Source organism: Aquila chrysaetos, chromosome 15 (assembly GCF_900496995.4).
Source record: "Aquila chrysaetos chrysaetos chromosome 15, bAquChr1.4, whole genome shotgun sequence".
Lineage (NCBI taxonomy): Eukaryota > Metazoa > Chordata > Aves > Accipitriformes > Accipitridae > Aquila > Aquila chrysaetos.
Window position 1 is genome coordinate 20903438 of NC_044018.1, and position 20413 is coordinate 20923850.

Below are 20413 nucleotides of genomic sequence, written 5' to 3' on the forward strand. Positions count from 1 at the left end.
GGCCCTTTAGCTCAGATCTATTCCAAGAGCAGAAGTCACATCATTTAACTTTCGCCATTTAAAAGATTCAACTCTAAAGAAGTTGTTAGTATTTTTTTCTAGGAATCAGTAAAGATCTTAGGATAAAAAGGAATCATCACCCACAGGTGTCTATCTCTAAGTAAGGAGAGTCCGGATGGTAACATTACACTTTAAACATCTGAAGTTAGGTGAAATGAATCATATCTCACGTCTATAGATGAAAATTTAACATTAAACGCCTAACTCAGACTAAAAGTCTGAAGCAGAAATTCTGAAGTAAAAGGAAGTAAATCTCCTGATGAATGTGTGATCTTGAAGTACATGCATTTCACAAATAAAACACTTGAAATTCACATGAAGTGCAAGTCTTGGGCTTGACAAGTACCTGGGTGGAAGACTATGTAGAAGCCTGTAATGCAGCTGGCAAACAACTAAGAAGTTGTACTAAAACACATGAAGAGAATTAGATCGTAACATATAATAGTAAAAATGCCAATGAAATCTAGAGAACTAAAGTTTTAAAAAATTCTTAAACTCTCAGAATGAAAAAGGAACAATAGTACTTAATACTTAAAATGCCTTCTAGACTAAAGCATGTTTGGAAGTATTTTTGGAAACTTGGCAGTTTCAGCTCAACTCATATGAGCAGAACTGAAAAAGCTGGTATCGTGCTTTTACGTCTATGAGTAGGCAAAGAAGATGCGTGACAGAAACCTCACAGTACAAATAGTTTTTAAAATGAGAGTGGAAGCAAAGTGGCTTTAAAAAAAAGTTTGTAAAACTAAAATTGGATTGCAAACAGTATTGGAAAAGCACGAAGCAGAATTAAGTTAGTTCAAGAAATAATTATTTCTCGACACTTGTCTCTCTTCCATTGGGCAATTATGAACCGGCTTCCAATAAATACTTCTGATTCTTATCTTCCTTAGCATTGCAGTATTCAATGAGCAATACTCTCTTCCTTAATATTTAATTGGCTACTCCAAAACAAGCATTTGTGTCTGAACAATTTATACAAATATGCTACGAATATGACAGTCAATGCAGCTTATGGAAATTCTAACGTTATGTTATTTCTGCCTACAAACGGAGTAAAAGACCATTTCAACCGCAAAGCTTCAGTATTAATTTAAACTAATAAGACTGCTCCTGCATGACAGAATTACCAGGAATTATAGACAAAAAAGGAAATTATTTAAATGTTTTTTCATTATTTTATATATTATTTTTTCTACTTAATTACACACTTTAGTCCATGTTTCACTTCAAAACAATGCTTATAGAAATATCTGGGATATGAAAGATGCTGATACATATCGTGCATTGGAAAATACATTTTGAGCCAAATCAGCTGTTCCCTGAAGCAATGGAAGTATAAATAAATTTGCTTAAGGCTAACTATTACCTGAAGCATGAAGACCAATCCCTGAGAAACTAACTTTGCCATTCTTCAAAAAATTCCAAGAATATCAGTGCATTACAGAGGCTTCTCTCTTGAAATTCAGGTCAGTCTCAACTGTTATCCATGTGCTATAACTGAAAACAGTTGAAAGCCACAGTACTCATAATTTTAGAATAAGCAGTATGTTTTATTGCTCATTGTATTAGCTTTGTGTGGCAAGGTTTTTGTAGTGAGAGGGTTACAGGGGTGGCTTCTATGAGAAGCTGCTGGAAGCTTCCCCCATGTCTGACAGAGCCCATGCCAGCCAGCTCTGAGACGGACCCGCTGCTGGCCAAGGCCGAGCCCAACAGCGATAGTGGTAGTGCCTCTGGGACAACATATTTAAGAAGGGAAAAAGTTGCACCGGGCACAGAATCGGCAGCTGGAGAGAGGAGTGAGAACATGTAAGAGAAACAGCCCTGCAGCCCCCCAGGTCAGTGCAGAAGGAGGGGAGGAGGTGCTCCAGGCGCCGGAGCAGAGATTCCCCTGCAGCCCGTGGGGAAGACCACGGTGAGGCAGGCTGTCCCCCTGCAGCCCAGGGAGGTCCACGGGGGAGCAGATCTCCACCTGCAGCCCGGGGAGGACCCCGCGCTGGAGCAGGGGGATGCCCGAAGGAGGCTGTGAACCCGTGGGAAGCCCGCGCTGGAGCAGGCTCCTGGCAGGACTTGTGGCCCCGCGGAGAGATAGGAGCCCATGCTGGAGCAGGTTTGCTGGCAGGACTTGTGACCCCGTGGGGGACCCACGCTGGAGCAGTCTGTGCCTGAAGGACTGCAGCCCGTGGAAGGGACTCACGCTGGAGCAGTTCGTGAAGAACTGCAGCCCGTGGGAAGGACCCATGTTGGAAAAGTTCATGGAGGACTGTCTCCCATGGGAGGGACCCCACGCTGGAGCAGGGGAAGAGTGTGACGAGTCCTGTCCCTGAGGAGGATGAAGCGGCAGAAATAACGTGCGATGAACTGACCATAAACCCCATTCCCCGTCCCTCTGAGCCGCTGCAGGAGGGTAGGTAGAGAATCAGTGAGTGAAGTTGTGCCTGGGAAGAAGGGAGGGGTGGAGGGAAGGTGTTTTGAGATTTGGTTTTATTTCTCATTACCCTACTCTGGTTGATTGGTAATAAAGTGACTTAATTTTCCCCAAGCAGAGTCTGTTTTGCCCATGATGGTAATCGGTGAGTGATCTCTCCTGTCCTTATCTCGACCCACGAGCCCTTTGTTATATTTTCTCTCCTCTGACCAGCTGAGGAATGGGGAGTGATAGAGCGTCTTTGGTGAGCACCTGGCATTCAGCCAGGGTCAACCTGCCACACTCATCTTCTGTTACACATTACTTGTAAAAAGAAAGATTTGTCTCAGGTTTCAAAAAATTACAACAGACAGAAATGGCCAAATTACCAGAAAAGAAACATACAATTATTAGATTGAAACTTTATTAAATCATTACTGACATATCTGGTATGTCAGCAACATACTATAGTATCAAAGCGCCATTTCCAGTTCAAATATACGTACGCATATCTGACTGAGTATGACTGGAAATGCATATGTTTAAGTGGAATCAGAATCTGCAGAAATGCAAACATTTCTAGCCCAAATGCAGGCCTTTTCAAGCAGCCAAATTGGGGCAGTCTACCCCTGCAGGTTCATGTTCTTCAAATATATTTGAAAATCTTTCTAGATGATAGTTAAGTGGTTGTGTTTATACAAACTCCAATTGGCACAGATTGAGCTAGAAAGAGTAAATGCAGGTTTTCATGTAGCTGTTACTGTTCCAATTTTCTTTGTCGGTTTTTGCTTGTATTCATAACATACCTGCAGAGTTCTCAGAAAACGATTTTTATTTGACTAGAAGTGTCTCTTAGGAGAGAGGTAACAGTCAGAAAACTTCTGCCACTGTCTACTGGCAAAGATATGAAAGGATGATGAAGGTAATTTCAGTTGAATGATGGACAATATTTAATGAAGGCTGTCCTGTGCTACCAAGTGCAAAAGCTAAACCAGAAGCTTTTCAAGTTATCAAACCCAGCAGGTCATATACTGCATTCCCTGATTTAGAAATTATTGACAATTCGGGCACTGCTTCCTTTTCTTACAACAAACTTTTCCATAATGATCCTTTTGTACTAAGTGTTCTTAGGCCAACAGAGATTTCACAGACATCCAGAGTTAATATAGGACTAAATGTAAGAACCATTGAGAACTCCTTTTGGTGTCTACACATTCACTGCTGGAGTACAAGACAGAATTCCTAGACCTATGGACTGATCAGCTCTACAGACTGCCCTTCACTTTGGATCAAGCATAAAATTTATTTGTAATCATCCATATGTTCACTGTTTCAGGCTTAAAGAACTTGGGCATCTAGAAAATAAAAAACATCCCTCTTTTCACTGAAATCCCTACAGCATGTAGAAGAACATAATAGGATAATAGCAATACCTATAGACAAAATTCAGCACTGTTTCATAGTAATAGTACCCCTGTATGTCAGTCTTTAATGCTTTTGTTTCCACAACTCCCCAGGCATGAAAGTGCTACTATCACCATAAAAGAGCAGATCATCTGCAGTATTCAGTATGCACCAGAAAGAAATTTGTGTTAGGCAAAGTCCCATACCTGAACCTTCTGCAGACTATCTCAGGACCTCAGCCTATGATTCCTTGCAATTCTGCTACTGTACAGGCCAATATTTATTCAGCACAGGTCACCATAAAGTATATTCCTTTATTCAAGACTAAAGATTTCCTGTACTGGAAAAAATCATTCTAATTGATGAGGGGAACATCATGCAAATCTCACTGACAGGTTACAGTCTTCTGAAGAATCAGTTTCTTTTCCCCCAGAGTACTGATTACAGCTAGAGCCATATTTGTTTAAATACAGTGCTATACTTTTTTCTATTAAACTTTTTGCCATTTAATACCATATTAGACAAAAACCAACAAGAGCAAAAAACCTTTTGATTTCCTGATCCAGTTCTTTAATAGTTTTGATGCAATGTGCTAGCTTATTTGCCATCTGAAGTGTACGAATACGCTCCTGTTCTATGAGTGTTTTGTCTGCTATCTACAATAAGGAACAAGAGCAGGTGCCATTACCCAGCCTCAATTCAGTGGCTAAACAAATGTGCCTGAAATATTAGTGACAGCTATAAGACCCATTCACTTGTTTAGATCATAATCCCATTAAGTCAATGACTTTTTGAAGAGAAACAATACTTATGTTCAGCTCATGCAGTGATCTCAAAGGAGTTAATCTTCCTTGTGACCAGAAGTACAACAATTTTATTAATGCATTAATTTTATGTGGCTGTAAGTCCTCTATATAACATATATTTTCCTTTCCATTTCATGAAATTTACAAAATACAAAATAACTGAGTTTCATTTATGTAAACAGCGTAAGTCTAATCTTTTACAAACACATCTATTTAATTAATCTATTCAATATCACAAGGGTGTACACTACCTCTTTATTAGCCTGCAGCTTCATCCTCTTAATAACATTGAGCTACAGTGGATAGCACTCCGTAGCTCTTTATACCCTGATGAAATACTGAGGGTCACCCAGTATATGGTAGTGAATTAGTCAAAAGCACAAAACATTGTTTAGGTAGGAAGAGGAAGGTGAGGGAGGGAGAAATGAGAAGATACTGCTTCAGAGAAGCTAGGTCAATCAGAGTGGAAACACAGCAAAGTGACCAAAAATGAAGACATAAACTAGTTTGTGCACAGGATGTAAGCATCAAAGGAAGCAAGAGTGGACAGGTCTTCCCAGCGATTGTCAGGGATAGCAAGGGACATCATACAGCACTGTTCCTGAATCTATCAAGTCCTGTTTCAAAACCAGGTAGTTTCTTTTCCTACCAGCCCTTTCAAAGAACCTCCAGTCTTATCCACAGATAGTTTACACCCTTTTGTTCTTAGTCCAACGTTGTCCTTTAGCTTAAATATTTGGTCTCCCTCCATGGTGCTTAGTTTTATACAGGCAGAAGGAGGAGATGAAAGAAAGAGCCCTTTTATTTATGACTAAAGAGGCTAGTATAATTTGTTATAAATCCTTTCTAGGTCTTTCAACATTTATAAAAGAAATAAATATAAAATGAAAAGGGTTAAAAGAGACACCAATTTTATTTTTAATTTTTTTTTTTTTTAATCTTAACTCCTTTTACCCTTAGGAAGTACTGCTTAAAATTGTAGCTGTCCAGCCACACTCTCTATTGTGCTTTACCTAAGAAGTACTACATTTTGTGTCCATACCTTAACAAAAACTTCAATTCTTCCTGTAGCTCCTTTGTGCCAGGTAGGTGAACTCTTCCATCAGTTTTAATTATAGTAATTCTGCTTCTGTGCTCAAAGATTATGTACATTGTAAATGCTCATAATGCCAGAGTACTTGCTGCTTCTCTAACCCAGGGAATTGACTGCAAAATAGATAGGGGCAAAATAGTAGTACTGAAATCTGAACTACTTACTTGTGGATGCTTTCTTAACATGTTTAGATCTTGAAAGAAAGTCATTTTCATAAGTAAATTACAGAAATCGTGTAACATTTTTAAGCATACATTTAACACAGGTACCATAATATGTTACTCCATTTTTTTAAATCTTTCTCTGAAATTTTGCTATCCTTTACAAAAGAACAGTAAAGGTACAAAAGGGTGCAAATCTAAATGGCAAAAAAATGTGTTTTAAAGCATGTGAGTTTTATCATTTGCATGTAAAAGACACTGGAGACCAAAAGTATACTGTACCTTGCTTCTTAATGAGGAATGCTGCCAGATGCATTCAGTGATGAAATAATAGGATTTCTTAGAGCATCTGGAAACAGTGAGGTTGAATCGTACATCCCACAAAATTTTAAAGTTATACTATAATTTGCTGATTTTATGTACCTTTATTTTTATGCAGTGCTGGGATACAGAATACTTATGGCAAATTAGCACCTGGAGAAAAGAAATTAAATTCAGATCTTTTTCATCTAAGCAAGGTGGAAAACATTTTTTAATTATTTGTCTCACTGTCATGATAACAGGGATGCTGTTCTACTATGACCAAATCCCCAAGAAAACAGCTCACAAAAATTCTATAGGGTAACTGAAAAAATAGGAAAACTATGAACAGCAGAACTTCCCTCTGCACTCTAATGTCACAGATCAGCATTCTTGCTATTAATGTTTATTATTTTCTCTCTTTCTTTTACTGTTCACCTATATAGGAGCAGCAAATTTTCTAAAATACAAGCTAAGTCTTATTTCATGAAAGCAACTATGTTATACCCATTAATAAATGCTCGTGAATAAAAGAGTTCATTCACTTGTTTCAGTTCCTGCTTCAGGTCTTTGATGCATGCAGCTGTTCTGCAGCTACCTACTGACTGTAACAGGTATTTGCTGTCCACATAATAGGTGACTAAAGCATTCTTTTGGGACTGACTGAGGCAATGAAAAAGGAACTCTGTGAGAATTACCAATATGAAGTTAAGTAAAAACTTCAGAAGCTTGCTATCTTTTGTGTGTGTGTGTGCCTCTCTAGTCCTAAAAATATATTAAAATGCTTTAACTAAACAGAAACTTACTGAACGTTTCAAGGTTAAAGAGTTTCCCCCTGGAAGCTTATTTACAGAAATGTTGGGGTTTCTCATACAGCTGTGTCTCAAAACTGCATTGTGTTTGAAAGTGACTTACAAATGCTTTCAGATCTACATGCCTGCTTTGGCTGATCCCAAATGTGAATCTCCTAAGAACTGGGAAAGTCAGTGGTCAGAGTCTGAGATCATTTCAGCAAGCTCCCTATCAATGATATTTAGGGCTGATGGATTCTACCCATGTTGTTTCTGTTCATATGTCTGTGTGTAACTGGAGATAGTCTCTTTAGCCTGGAACACATCGAAACCTTATGCCAGTCAAGATACGACCCCCTTATTCCATGCCCCAAATTACCCGTTTAAAGAAATAAGGGTAACAGCAACATATTGGGAAGACAATACACCTAATCACAAACTAAATAAATCATATTTCATACATAGAAACTAGTCATACAAAAGTTGATATGCAAACCCCCCTACATTTCTTTTCCAATATCCAATGAAAATGTAGGTTGGAAATCAGCTAGAGTAAGAAAAGTACAATATGCTAAAGGTTTTGGCTTTCTTCTTTTCAAACATCTTTAATTTTTTTTGAGGAAACAAATGTGAAACTATCTAAGAAGAAAATTCAGAAAATGCCTAAACTATTTTTAAAACATTAAAATCATTTCACATAAAAATACCTTGGAAAAAATAAAGGGAGACTCAGTGGGTACCTGTAAGGATGGATTTCCCTCAGTTATTTCACAGCATAGCCCTGCCAATTTGTTCTAGAGAAATCTCTATCATTTTCCCCTTCCTCTCTCTGCAGCTCTCATGAACAGAGAGGATCTCGAGAAGGGAAGTGGTAATGTCACCGTTGTGAAAGTATACACCTTGGTTTTATTTCCTCTACAAGTTTTGATTAACTAAGCTCTCTAAAAACATATATATGAGAAGGAAAACCACTTTAACTCTAGGTTAGTCAACTGCATATTTCAAGTTATTATTTTTTAAAAAAATTTTATTTAATAGTTACTTGAGTGAGATCAGGGAAAGTACCAGCAAAAGCCCTTTCAAAAAGTCACTGGAGCAGATTTTCTGTGCTTTCCTACTGCTCTTCCTTTTCTTCCCTCTCTGACATTTTCCTGAGACTTGTTTGTCATCTCTCTGGAAGCACAATGGCTGCTTTGTTTGATTATTCTATTTCATATTTCTTTAGGTTTTCCATGACAAAGCATACACCCCCACAAAAATGCAACACACACTTCTTCTCTACGTGTTCAATATAATTTTTTACAGAGATTGATTTCTTATTTCACTTCTACTGCATCTGCATCACTTGAACACATGGCAATTCCTGGAAATACAGTGTGACGTTGAGGTGATTTAAGACACTACTGCTGTTTCTGTGCAATACCACATACTTGTTTTTAACTTGCATTCATACAGTAAGATGTAATTCCAGCTAAACTTTGCAGTAATGTATATAGACAATTTCAGAAAGTATATACAATTTTATTGTCTCTTTTTTTCTTTTTGGTAACTGTTCATTTTTAAAATGCTCTTTAGTAGCATCCACCTGTTCTTCCAGTGTGTCTAAAAAAAAAGAACGTGAGGAACAGATTGCTTTTGTTAGGGCGTGCGAGTGAGGCAGCAAGGGATAGGGAATACAGAAGCGCAACTTCATTTAGATGGAAACCATTTATAACATCACTTTTAAACTCTCAACAGAAATAATTTACTAAAATGAAGAAATCTAAAAGCAAATTTTGGAAGGTACGAAGAAAATGGGAGCGCCACGCAGCTGAAGAAAAAAAGATCAAACAGTTCCATGACATTAAAAGGAATCAGACAATCTTCGCCTGATGTGAGAAAATCTCAGTTACTGGTTCTTTCTGGATCTGGTAGAATTACCATTCCAATATGAGCAGAATATTTCTTTTATGTTGACATAACAACAAAACTGCAGTATAAAGGACTAACTATTCAAGTGAACCATGCAGAGTATTGCTGAAAGTACTGCGAATATTCATCTTGGCAGCATTAAGGTAGTTCTCCAAGAAATGAAACATGCACAGTCTTTCTACATAGAAAAATATTTGTCTTCATTTAACTGGTCAAACTCTCATTTTATACTTGTCATATTTCAATTAAACTGTTCTTTTTTTTTACTTCATAACATTTTCTTTGTTGTGTGAAAGAGCATGTTCAAACTGAAAAGCTTCCTACAGGAAACACTGAAAAAGTTCAAGGAATAACGTGAAGCTAAGCATCAATTTTAGGTCAGAAAAGTGTGTATGTCTGTAAGGGTGTCTATACATTTTAATGTAGCAACTACCTGGGCAATCTAGCAAAACAGCGAGCATTTCTCTTGAACTTTGATCTGTACTGATGATCATTTCTGGCAGGAATATTAAGGTATTAAACCCTCTATGGATATTAAAGGAAAACTTTATTTTTACTTTCTCCAAACGTCACAAGCTTGTTGCCTCAAGTATTACTGAATTACGTATTCAAGTATTAATGTGTAGTTAAATCTACAGAAGACTGCAGTTTTCACATTGTAAGTATATATCTTGATTTGTTTAAAGATAGCAGTACATTAATGGTTTTAATAACAGCATAAATCAATAAAATCTACTCATTAATATGACTATATTACTCCACAGTAAAATAAGTAAATCACAAGAATGTATTCGTGCTATGTCACAAGCACCTAGCAAACTGTCAAATTATTTTAAAATTATTTTTATTATTTTATTGATTTTATTAATTCATCACTGTAATTCTAAGGCTTTTATTATCTTATAAAATTTGATATATTTGTTGAGCAGTTAAGCATTACATACCTTTTTAGGTATGTATCTTCTAATTTTTTTCTATTTGACCTTTTTCTTTCTGATATTGTGGGGGTAAAATTCATAATCTATGTTCCACCACTTGTGACTGAATTCAAAAAGATCGTGCAGAGAACTTTACTTCTAAAAGAGGTAACACAGAATTGATGATGGAATAAGGAATGAATGAAAATAAAGTTTCAATATCTCAAGGAAGATCAGCAATTTACAGATTTATTCCTCGTGTCTCAATGAATCAGCCTATTGAAGCACAAGTTCATCACTTCCTGCCAGACATGCCAATAACACACTAAATAGTATTACAATAAACATCTGCAGTTATCAAAGATCTGGCAAAACCACTTGATGACTACTGGCTAAAAGCAGTTCAAATTCTGAAAATCTAAAACAATCCCCATTGAACGGATTCTCTGTTTTAATGGATATTGCTTCCTTAGTGATTGCCTTCCATGAGACTACTCATAAATAAAAAGAAAGAAATGTTTCTAAGTACTTTCCTGGGTCAGTGAACAAAATTCCAATTAGATTAACATTTGTGTGAAATACTAAAAGTTTGTGAAACATACTAATTTACTATAAAAATATATGAATAAGATACAGTAAGAAAAAAATGTCACGTAGCACCTAGTTCATTTTATATACCTAGACCCTCCTTTCTGCCTTTTTGTAAATACGTAGGAGAGTTCCTGTGCATTTGTATACCTGTGCAGTAGCAATCTGTGGGATTTCCCTTGCTATCCCCAATCTCGCAGAGACAACCTTGTGGCAACTCAGCTAATGTTGGAAAGGGCACTTCGGAGAAAGTTAAAAGGCCCTCCACAAGCTAATGGTGGGGTTTTTTGTTGGTTTTTTTTCCCCAGTGTATAATAACTAAACAAGCCTCTTGATAATATTATCTTGATCTTGTTTTGCAGAATATTGTTCTCTTAAACCTCTGTTGCATAATCACTTGCCAGGCACACATAAAAATCCACTACAGAATTTTCTCTTGAGATCTTCATCAAGTAAAAGGCATTAAATTCACCACTGTTATGTTATATGATAGATAAATAAGGAGATTTGAATGACACTCTACAAAATATATTCTACCTTCCATATTGCTTAGATATATAAAATCCCTGACTGTTTGGGACTGCATCTTTTCAGTTAATCTAATCTAAATAAAAAGAAATTACTAATGATATGACTTCAGCAGAACCTGCTAAGCAGTATACACACACACTCAGAGATGTCTGTAGATTTAGAGCTGCAAGTTATGAACAATGATTTCAGAAAAAAGAAACACTAATTCTGCTTTGGGATTGTCTGCATTAAGCTACTAAATTTTAAGAGAAAACTAAGGGGTTTTTTTTAAATGTAGCAGAATGACAAACATAAAAATCAATTTAAAGAATGCAATATTTATATAAAATTACCATTTTATATAATGTGACAGAATAACAATCATTCTGTTATTTTCACAAAAGACCGAGTTTTTTTTTCCCTAGGAATAATTGATGATTTAGTACTTTTTAATGCAAATAAAGATACTAACTGTTATGATAAGGAACTGTGTATCTTTGGATTTTGGTAAACAAACCATACTCCATATTGTCATGCAGTCTTTGCCCAAGTAATAGCAATAAAAATGCAGAAGGACATCAGGATTTTACAAGACAACTAAACACAGACAAATTAAAGATTAGCCAATAAAATCTTTGTTGTCATTTTGTTTGTAGAACCCAAGCTCTGCCAACAAAAGTCCAAGAATGAATTTTATTTGAACAAACACAAGCTGCAGAGTAGAATAAATGGGAATATATGAAAGACTCAGTTTTACATTGTTTCTTTAAGCATTACAGAGAATGTGCATATCATTTAATTTTTTTTTCCTGCTTGAAGAGTTCTCTATTTAGTATGATGTACAAAAAAACTCAACCAACCCTAAATTTTCAAGTCCTGATTTTCAATTAAGTTGACAAATTCCAAATAGTAATGAAAATTAAAGAAAACCAGCACAGACAGAACAAAGTCAAGAACATCATGTAGCGATGACTCATGAAATATTCTCCCAGCCTTCCACAAGTAGCAGCCCAGAAAAGTCCTTGAGGCAGAAATGGTTTCCGTGCATTTAGCAAGCCTTACTGGACTTTTCTTCAGTCTCTCCTTGAATTCATGTGAACCTCCAGTGTCTGCAACAGCTCATGGACTGGAAACTGGTCTAGTACCTGTTCCACTAAGTCCTCATGCTTGTTTTGAATCTCAGTCTTGGATTCATTTGACACCTCTTAGTTCTGGCTTCTCTACCGGCAGAGACAGTGAACAATCTGTCCTTTACTATTCCTTTCATACCACTCAATTTACAAGCCTCCATAATATCTCATCTCAATTACCTCTTTTCCAGAGTAAAGTTCTATCTGCTGTCTAGCTATTCACTGTTTAGAAGCTATCCTACATCTTTGACGATGCTGCTCAATGCCTTGTTGCCTGCTCTGAACCTTCTCCTTTTACACCCTTTGAAGTGAGGGGATCAGAAATACCATCAGTACTGAAGATACAAAGCCACACTGGATGAATACAATGGGGTTCTTTCAGTTCTGTTTTCCACTCCTTTCCTAAAAAACCTCTGATGATTAGCTTTCCTGAATTCTTAAAGCCTGAAATTTTATTTCACAGCTGCAGTGGTCAGTTTGGAGCCCATAATTTTGTATGTGAAGTAAGGACTGTTCCCTCCCACATGTACCACTTATCTTTCATATACATAGATTTCACCTTCTACTGTATTGCTACCAAATCACTGAATCCTACTGTCAGTCTTCACAGGTCTCCCTTATCTTTGCCAACCTGAATAATTCTGTTGAATCAGCAAACTGTCACCTCGTGTTTCATTTCCTTTCACAGTTTATTGTGAATGTCTTGAAAAATGAAGTCCCAGCCAAGTGGACTCTATGGGGGTATCCCTTCATTGTGAATTTCAACCAAATTACTCTTCCCCTCTGCTTCCCCCTCTCCCCGCAGGAGAACTGACTGTCCCTTTTGTGTTGTACAGGGTGATAACCTGATTAGCCACCAGGGAAACACAATTATTTTCCTCTCAGGTGAGCAATACAGAAACTATATTAATCTCCAAATTAACATTTTCTGTATGCACAGTCTCTACACACCAATTCAGTATTTCTAAAAATAAACTCATTTTTCAAGGAAAATAAATTATTTTCAATTCTCCACAGCCTATTTTATTACCTATTGTAAAAGTGGGATTTTTCCTCAGTTATGATTTTGAGTTATTTATGTTTCTACCCATACCCTTAGCCAGAACTAAAGTATGATACTCGCAGCTTGAATTGTGTAGAAAAGCAAATTCTAGTAATTAAAAGTGAAAAACAGGAAAGCCAGCTCATTTTGAAATTGTTGCTGACAGACCAGCTAGTTGTTTGGCTTGCAGAGAAGTAATCACCTTTTAACTTTGCTGGAAGTTCAAGGGTCAGGAAGCAAAACTACATATTTGGTACAATCAGGATCAGCTATCTACCTAAGCATCTCCAGAGTGCCAGATGTGAAGATGGCAGGTAGCAGGCAGAACAAACTGGCCTCTTTTCCTACAATTCCCAGATCTTGTAGCCTTCTCTCCCATGTATTTAGCCCAGTAGGTCTTAAGCCTTTAAAATCTGTGAGCCAAACCGACAATTACACATAATCTTCTATTAAGCAAGATGCAGGTTATCTGAGCTTGTCCCTATTGAGTGCACCTCCTCACATGCTATAAGGTTGAACTGGCAGAAATTCTGAAATGGTGGAAATTAAGAACAAAAGGGGAAGAAGTCTAAACACCAAGGAATCCAGACATGTTATTGCGAATCAAAACAAAATAAAAAACGAGAAGAAAATGCTTGAAAACATTTGTTAGAGGTACAATTAAAAAAAAAAAAAAAAAAATCAAACCACCAAAGGAAAAACAAACAGGAAAAAAACAACAGCCTAACACCAAAAAAAACCCAAGAAGCATTTACTTGCTTCTACCTCTTAATGGCTCATCACTATGGCTGGCACTAGTGAAGCAATTCAGTATCTCCACCTTTACCACCAGCATCCCTTTAAGTAGTCTCTGGTGGGTTCACCCCAGGCAGCAGCTAAGCACCCACACAGCTGCCCACTCACTCCCCCCACCAGCAGGACAGGGGAGAGAATAGGAAGAACAAAAGCAAAAAAACCTTCAAGATAAAGACAGTTTAATAAGTGAAGCAAAGACAAAAGTAAAAACAAAACAAGTGATGCAAAGGCATCCACTCACCACCTCCTACAAGTAGACTGATGCCCAGTCATTCTCCGAGCAATGGCTGCTTCCCCCAGAAAACCCTCCCCACAATTTTTACTGCTGAGCACGGTGTTATATGGCATGGAAAATCCCTTTGGTCTGTTCAGGTCAACTGTCCTGGCTGTGTCCCCTTCCAACTTCTTGCCTACTCGCAGCCCACTCATCGAGAGAGGGAAGAGCAGGGAAAAAGAGAAAGCCTTGACGGTATGCAAGCACTGATCAGCAATAACAAAAACACTGGTGTGTTATTAACATTGGTTTAGTCACAAACCAAAATACAGCATCATGCTGGCTGCTATGAAGAAAAAGAACTCCATCCCAGCCTGACCCAGTACAAAGTCCCTTGGATGACACAGTACAATTCGTAATCTTGAGTTAGGTATTTACAAAAGAGGTCTTCGCCACCCAGAATGCAGCGGCAAGAAGTGTGTTCAAACTATATTGGAGGATGATGTTTCAGAAGTCCCATCTTGAAGTAGATGACTGAATATGTAAGACATCATGGTGCAAGATGAAAATAAAGCAAGCCAAAAGAATTACTCAATAACCTTTGACAGGCTCCCATTGATTAAGTACTTTGCATGATGTTAACTATGTTTAGTGTAAAATGCAACCCAGTGTGAATTGAGACTACCCAAGCCTCATTGCTGAGTGTCCAGAATTGCTGGAGTGCCTCTCACCTAACCTGACTGACACATTTAGAAAATAGGGCCCTCTTTACAGAGGTAGAAGATGCAGGTATGATTTTCTAAAAGTTAGATGAGTCCTCCATCCTTAACCTCCTACTTTCTGGACAAGTACCCTTAATCACTAAGCTACTATATTAATAGCTTAATAGATTGTAACACTGCTTTCTTCAGTGGTGTTTCTAGGTGCCCAAACCTACTGTATTGTATGTAAAACTTAAAGCTGATGGTTTATGTGGTCTCTCAACCCTAAATGGAACTTCGGGGTGGGATTTTCTATTTTGCATACGTTAAAAACCTTACATATGAAAGAAGCCCTTTTTTCAACCAAACATTATTTCAGTTCTGGATCTGTGCCATACCAGAAGTTTAAACACATCCACTTTCATCAAACAAAAGGGCATAGAGATCCATGGACCCTCAAGAATGTAAGCTGAAGTATTCCTTTTTCTTAAAATTAAATGGATTGCTCAGACTTATTCCTAAATTCAATACAAATTTCACTTTAGATGTTTATGTGCCATGTTTGTGTGCAAGTGCACACACTCTGAGCCTCTGTAATCCAACAAAAATGAGATGAGAAATATTAACCTCCTGACAGGTAGCAGACAAGCACATCATCATTGACCTGTTCCACCTACAAATAGCAGCTACTGACAAACAACTGATTCCTACAAGCTGAAAGCTTAGGGACATTAAATGAACCCTTCTTTTTGAAGCATTTCTTTTCAATTGCAAAACCATAATAAGGAGATTTTTATTTTGGATGAGAAATCTCAACAATTATTTCATAAAAATGCAGTGACATAATTTTGATAAAAATAAGAAATAAAACATCTTCCATTCTCCCAGGGACTTTGGCAGTAGCCTCCCTCATCTCAAATGTCATAGAATCAGCCCCTTCCTCTACCACCTGACCCATTTACCTAACCCCACTCTGATTATGATAGCATGCTGTGGTAGTAGAACAGTCTCTTTGGAGATCCATCTCCTGGCCCATTGTGATCTCTCTTCCTTCTGGAGCTTCCCTCAGCCATATGGCCTACAGTTGTTCCAGGAAGTTTTGTTTAATGCTTCTACTGAATTCCCATGTACAGGGAAAAGAGCAGCATTATGCATTTCTCTGTCATCCCTCACCACTGCAGCATAGCTGTGTTACATCGACAGTTTTGGAGCGCTTCTTGGTACTAAAAAACAATCCTTAAGGGATGTAAATTACTGTTTTGTGGGGAATAACTTTCAGGAAGTTGAGAGCTTTGTATGTGCAATAACAATACAAGCACCGGTAGGGCAGTTCACCAATGCACAGTAGACCTGACTCTCTGCTTTACTGAGCTTGTCTGTAATTATTCTAGAGATTCAGCCTGATGGTATTAATCAACACTGAGAAAGGGACTGCAAGATCATGCGGCTGCACTTTATCTTGACCTAGAGAGATCACCTCCAAGCATGTTTAGTTCCTTTGCCCATGTAATTTCTGCCTTGCTGATAAGACTGTCAAAGCCCATGTCATTTATGGTTGCTACAGATGCTATTCTGAGATACAGTTGTCAGTGAACCAACTGATAAATGCCAATAAACAGGCAACAGGGGATAACAATTTTTATCTATACTGCCTTGCACTGCAGACCAGAAAAGCACTGCCCACGGAGTGAATGTGAACTGGCTTTATCTGCATACAGTCAACCTGATAAATTAAATAAACCAGTTAAAAACTAACCACTATTCAATAAATTATTTTGTTTCAGGTTAGACCAAACATTGTGGTAAACTGTATTTCAAAACTGCATGAAATAACTGGAAGAGTAAAAGAGAAAAAAAATAAGCATATTATTGACTGCTGCTTTTCTTTAAGTCCATGAGAATGGCAGGTACCCACTACATTTTCAAATGAAATCCAATAAAATTTTCATAATTATAAGGCTAGGTAAGAATCCTTAGAAAAAGCCTTGAAGCTGCTAAACCTTAGGCCATTTATTACCAAATCAGCATTCGACAGTGCAGCAGAGGCAGTGGCCTATCAAGGCTATATGGTATAGAACGGTTGCAAGTAAAGTATAGGAGAAGGATGGGGCTGAGGTATCAGCGGTTCAGGTGAGAGTAGGCAGCACAGGGAACAGATGCTATGAAACATGTTATTGCTAGGAGCCATTTGGATACACCTGCTCAAGACCTGGTGATTTGTTTCAGTGGCTTCCAAAATTGACAGGTTCCCAGCCATCTTCCATCTTCTGTGCTTTTCAATGCATTTAGTCTGAGTGTTGCTGTGGAAGTGATTCTCCAGCTGGGGTGGAGTATGAAGTGGAGGGGAAAGCGCAAGAAATGCTGCCAGAATATTGGTCTAAGATATTCATCTTAGGCCCACTGGAGAACATGTGATGGTAAAAATATTCTGGAAATTCAGCCAGCAACTTCTGGCTTACCTCTTGCCTAAACTCTGATAGGTAATATAGAGTAACTATTGACTCATGCTTTTTTATTTGAGGTTTGGCTGCAAGCATCTAAGCACTGAAAATGCTACAGAAGCAGCATTCTTTAGAAGAAGAAAGTAGTTCCCTATTTTGTTTTTTTTCCCCCAAGAGAAGTCCTTACCATCTTAATTCTATAAAGCAATGTAAAAAACATTTTAATAATTTTCCTTTTAAGCAAATAAAAAACTCACTGGAAGATCTTGGTCTGTTTCTTGAACATTACCATGAAAATGAATGCACCAGTGAGAGTCAGCATGTTGTGCTAGAACTAGTCACCATAATTCCATTCTTCAATCTCAAGATTCCTCTAAACTGAACATCACCAGATTCAAAAGCTATGCAGAATCTGTGACTGCTTTCCACACTGTGCTGTACAATCCTGGGCAAGGGGCCTTTTCAGTGTGTCACAGCAATCCACACACACTGGCTTGCCCATGAAAACCAAGATACAGAAATGTATGCCTTAATCAACTCCCAGCCTGAAGTTGAGAACTTTGTATGTTTTCTGTATTCTTCTCTTTCTTGATAAGGGTATGGTCATTAGATACAAGACTTCTTTATTATGATTATTTATTACCTACAGCCTGACAACCTCTGGGAGTACCAACTAGGAATTAGGATGTGTCTGATATGTGCACTCAGGCTTGAAGACAGGAAGTGCATCTTAGTCCTATGGATACCATCAAAAAGAGCCAATGTTTAAGCACATTTCTTGGTTCCTAATAAAGAAACTTCCACAAAACCTGATAAATAGCATCTTAAAATGACTTATAAAATAAGATGAAACTGAAAAACATGTAACACCACGGCTTTCTCAGTTCCTCCCATTCTTGTCCCAGCATGCATTTAGAAACACTTTTAACATTGTATGCTATTGTTACTATCTACACTTCCGTAACACTTGAGAATTCTCAACATGAAACAGGAGCACTGTCCAGTGCACCACAGCCCACAACAATAATGTATATGATACATAAATATAAATAGGGCACAACCGAAATTCTTACGTTATTTCACCAAATAAAATAACCGAGTTCCTTTATAAATTTCCCATCAGGAATCCCCATGTTCTCACACAAGTGCACATTTAGAAATAGGTAGCAAAACATTAATTAGATTTTCTGTTTTTCAGTGCATGCAGGGGTAAGACCTGCAAAAAGTTGAGTCCCTTTCAATTGCACTGAAGGCAATGGGAATCAGAGTTTTTAAATACCTGAGCAGGATCATGACATTCACCCCACATATTCTAATTTTTAAGTGCTGTTTTTACAGTAGGTTAAATCAGATTCTTTACTAAACTAATTCAAGCCCTGTTCCTGCAATGCTAAGGTGGTAAGAATTTTATTACCATTTAAATGTACTACCACAGCAGGTGAACCCTTTAGGAGCACCTCCAATCCCAATGGATCAGGCACTATACCAAAGGCATAGTCCATAAAGACTATATCTGTGCACACACATATATATGTTATATATATACTATATATACATATATATGTTATATATACATATACATTTATATGTATAAAAAACTATTCAATTTATTTGCAACCTCTGAAAGGCTAATTGTGGTGACCCAAAGGACATTTTGATACCTACAGTAGCATCATAAAAAAGATAATGTAAGTTTTTCATATTTTCACCATTCCTTCTTAAATAGTAAAGGCCTTTTAATTTTTTCTTTGCATTCTATTGAATTTTCATGGCAAGCAGCCCAGTTACAGTTTACAGGGAAAAAAAACCAGAAAGGATCATGTGATAAAACTGATACAGTTCCTATTATGGGAAGAGCAGTTGCACTCTGCTGAACAGAACAGAGGTAACCAACCAGGATTTTGCATTTTTACCTTGTTTTGTGCTTTGAAATATTTATTTTATCTAAGGGATGTAAAAACTATAATTAACAATGATGGAGACTCAACTTTGGAGTAGTACATTTGTGCCACAAGTGCATATATCTTACTATGAAGAAGAGTCACAGTAAGAGTGCAGAAACTATGACAAATGCTAACAGCCAAAATTAAGCTTTTAATAATCACATATGTGAAAAACCTGACTATAGCACTGTGTCTTTATAGTAAAAAAGAGTAAACTTGTACGAAGCAAGGCTAGAGACAGAACAGTATGGACACAGGATATTCTGTACACTATTTAAAAAATCAAAGTGGAATGACTTACCACTTCTTCATGGGTAGCACTTTCTACATTTATACCATTAACCTAAAAACAGACACAATAGGGAGAAAATGATTTGCAATGTGTAAATTAGTTAATGAAATAAACATAAAGGCAAGTATGAAACAAATGTCTGCGGAAAAAGTGAATGTTTACTGACCTGTATTATTGCATCTCCTATAAATAACATTCCTGTTTGGTCAGCTGTGGGATTACAGAAGAAGCACATTTTAATTGAAAATAGTACTGAAAAATAATGCTATATTCTCTTCCAGCAATAGGTTTAGCATGCTGTTTGTAACCTTCATTTGAAAGTGATTGGGTTGTGAAAATACCAACAGCATAGCAATCAGTATTCATCCTATAAAGGTAATAGATTCCTAGCAATTTTAAACAAATTAAGAGAGTTACTTTCCACGCACAAAGAACTTATTTAATATGGAATACAAATGTCATTTCTCACTAACAAAGGATTTCATTAAATTATGTGGAAAGTGTGATTCACACTTTTCATTATTCTTCCACAAAAGGGAAATAGGAATTTCTGAAACTACTTAGCAATTCCTTTCCCCCTGAACAAATTTACAGGGACTGCTATAATTAAAGAGGTTGTGCCTAGAATTTAATACAACTCTTTAACATGAAGTTTGAGTTAGCTTTGTTCCTCAGAATAACAAAATACATTATTCCAGTCTGTAATTTGCATGTTTCCTACCTTACAGAGTTAATGGGAATAACGTAATGAAACTGCAAACAATTCTGCACAGACACAAACAATGACATTTTTTATGTGTACTCTTTAACTTTTACATTTTGTACTTTTTAGTCAAATTTGAGGATGTTTATCTCTTGGAATGTATTACTTAATTGAAAGTAAGGCTCTGATCCTGTAAAGACTGATATG

General features: G+C 37.1%; 1 protein-coding gene across 2 annotated transcripts in view; it reads right to left on the reverse strand.

The window, feature by feature from the left end:
* SNTG2 (syntrophin gamma 2) overlaps positions 1–20413 on the reverse strand; it is a 299806-nt gene that overhangs the window by 112288 nt on the left and 167105 nt on the right. For both annotated transcript variants that reach the window (XM_030038043.1, XM_030038044.1), the window contains 2 exons: positions 19670–19713; positions 19513–19554 (listed from right to left, as the gene is read on the reverse strand). In XM_030038043.1, the coding sequence (XP_029893903.1) occupies positions 19513–19554; positions 19670–19713 (86 nt within the window). The remainder of the gene's footprint in view (positions 1–19512; positions 19555–19669; positions 19714–20413) is intronic.